Genomic DNA, 2,340 nt, shown 5'->3' on the forward strand with positions numbered 1-2,340 from the left:
ATATTCTCATAGTTTCAAAAAAATAAGCAGGGAAATATTTCAATCCGTGCATTATTCTGCAGATGATTGCTGGTATGAATGGTGCTGAGTGATTCTCTTTGCTGCAAATCACCTCCCTTTGGGCCTTTGACCTTTCAAATATACATATTTGTGGTGCTTTCTGTTTGTCACATATGTTGTATTATAGAACTGTTTTCAGTTTTAGGTGGTGCTGAATTGCTCCACCATTGCATTTTAGAGAACAACTATTTAGGAGACTTACATTGCTGAGTGTACTGCATCATGATAACAGAAGTGATAATTTTTTTTTAAATCCTATTTTTTTAAAAGAATGCTTCACAAACATTAAGTAGACTCTGTAGGCACAATTAAATATTTATGGTACTGATGAAGGATTGAGGAACTTTCACTGATTATGTAACAGAGGAGCCCTTCTCCCAGCGTGAAGGTGTCTCATTTCCACCATTTGCTTGTGATGATGATGTTGAAAGCTAAGTAGACCTGGAAAATGCAAAAGCTGTCACTAAGAAGCAAATAGTTGCTAGAGTATCTCTTTCTTATTTGACTGCTTGAGAAATCGGCTATAAACACATGCATGCTGCCTTCCTACCTCACTGCCTTCCTTGTCAGAGTCATGTCCCCCCAAGGGGTTCTAATCTAGCTGAAGAAAAACAGAAAACTTGACTGATTCCAACTGCCCCCAAATCTATCACTACATCAGTTTTTAAAGTAACTGATTTTTTTTTCTCGTCAAAATGTTACAGTTGTACATCATTGCCCATCTTATTTTTTCAGTGATTCAGTTTCTCGTGGGGGTTCTAGCCAATGGCTTCATTGTGGTTGTGAACGGCACAGACTTGATCAGGCAGAGAAAGATGGTGCCCTTGGACCTCCTCCTGTGCTGCCTGGCGACTTCCAGGATTGGTCTCCAGATGGTCACCATCTACTTTAATCTGGTTGCTCTTTCCTTGATTGAATTCTCTCCAGTTCCTGGGAATTTTATTATTTTCATGTATGTACATGCATCGGAAATTTGGTTGGCCACATGGCTCAGCGTTTTCTACTGTGCCAAGATCGCCACCATCGCTCACCCGCTCTTCTTTTGGTTGAAGTTGAGGATCTCCAAGTTGATGCCATGGCTGATTTGTGGGACCTTGATCTATACCTTTCTCACTTCTGTCTTCCACAGAAAACATGCATGGATTATTTCCCAAAAATCCTGGTTGGGCTTTTTCTCCCAAAATGCAACAACGCAAATCGAAGACATACCTGTATTACAATTTGCCCTTCTTTTCATTGAGTTCATAATGCCCTTACTTATCTTCCTTATCTCTGCTCTTCTCTTGGTATTTTCCCTGGGGAGGCACACCCAGCAGATGAGGAGCACAGCGACGGGCACCAGGCACCCTGGCATGAGTGTCTACATCAGCGCACTCCTGTCCATCCTGTCCTTCCTGGTCCTCTACCTCTCCCAGTACATGATGGCTGCATTAGTCTTGTCTCAATTTTTCAAGATCAGAAACTTCATCGCTCTGTTCTGCATCTTGCTATTTGGTTCATACCCCTCTGTACACTCTGTTATCTTAATTTTAGGAAATCCTAAGCTGAAACAAAATGCAAAGAAGTTCCTCCTCCACAGTAAGTGCTGTCAGTGAGAGAGAACTTTGAACTATTCAAGGAACCCGAGGCTTCATGGTTAACAGCCAAACAAGTCAGTCATAAATATACAAAACATCATCGGAAGACTGTTAAACCTGAGGCATTTTATGGATTTGCTGCTTTTTCAAAGGGTTAAATTGATTTTCAAAGCATAACACATGTTGGTGGATTGTGTCGATGTCAATATGATTGTTGATATCATAATAATGTCCTGCAAAATGTTAATTAGGGAAGACTGGGTAAGTGGTACAGGGATCTTTCTGTATTATATCAACAATTATCTCAAAATGAAAAGTTTAAAGGAAAGGAAAAACACATTTGAACTTGTGATGTCAGAAGAATGCACAAATGCTGGAGGTCCCCTGTGTGTCTGATGCCTAGTCTTAGATGATTATCTTGAACAAAAAGGCTTACTGCTCATCTCTTGTATACCTGTTCATTACTTCTGTTGTTTGTTAGTTACAGAGAATGGAACCATTCTTCCACCACAGATTAGAGAAGAAGCCAGGGACAGACTGGCCTTCTAGGTCCTTATAAGCATGTCCACCTACTCCATGCTGCTGAGAGCCTAGATGCTATGGTGACATGTCCCATCAACCGATAAAGAGACAAACAGATGAGGAAGAGGAATGCAGGCTGAGTCCTCGTTTTCCATTTCCCCCCATTGGGCACCACACAGAA

General features: G+C 41.1%; 1 protein-coding gene across 1 annotated transcript; it reads left to right on the top strand.

The window, feature by feature from the left end:
• Positions 1–755: 755 nt before the first annotated feature.
• TAS2R1 (taste 2 receptor member 1) lies at positions 756–1,655 on the top strand (the record flags this gene model as incomplete). The annotated part of the gene is made up of 1 exon (XM_079795991.1): positions 756–1,655. One exon carries the CDS (start codon positions 756–758, stop codon positions 1,653–1,655), a length of 900 nt encoding a protein of 299 aa, XP_079652117.1.
• Positions 1,656–2,340: the final 685 nt, after the last annotated feature.

Source organism: Cnephaeus nilssonii (genome assembly GCF_951640355.1).
Source record: "Cnephaeus nilssonii genome assembly, chromosome: 2".
Classification (NCBI taxonomy): domain Eukaryota; kingdom Metazoa; phylum Chordata; class Mammalia; order Chiroptera; family Vespertilionidae; genus Cnephaeus; species Cnephaeus nilssonii.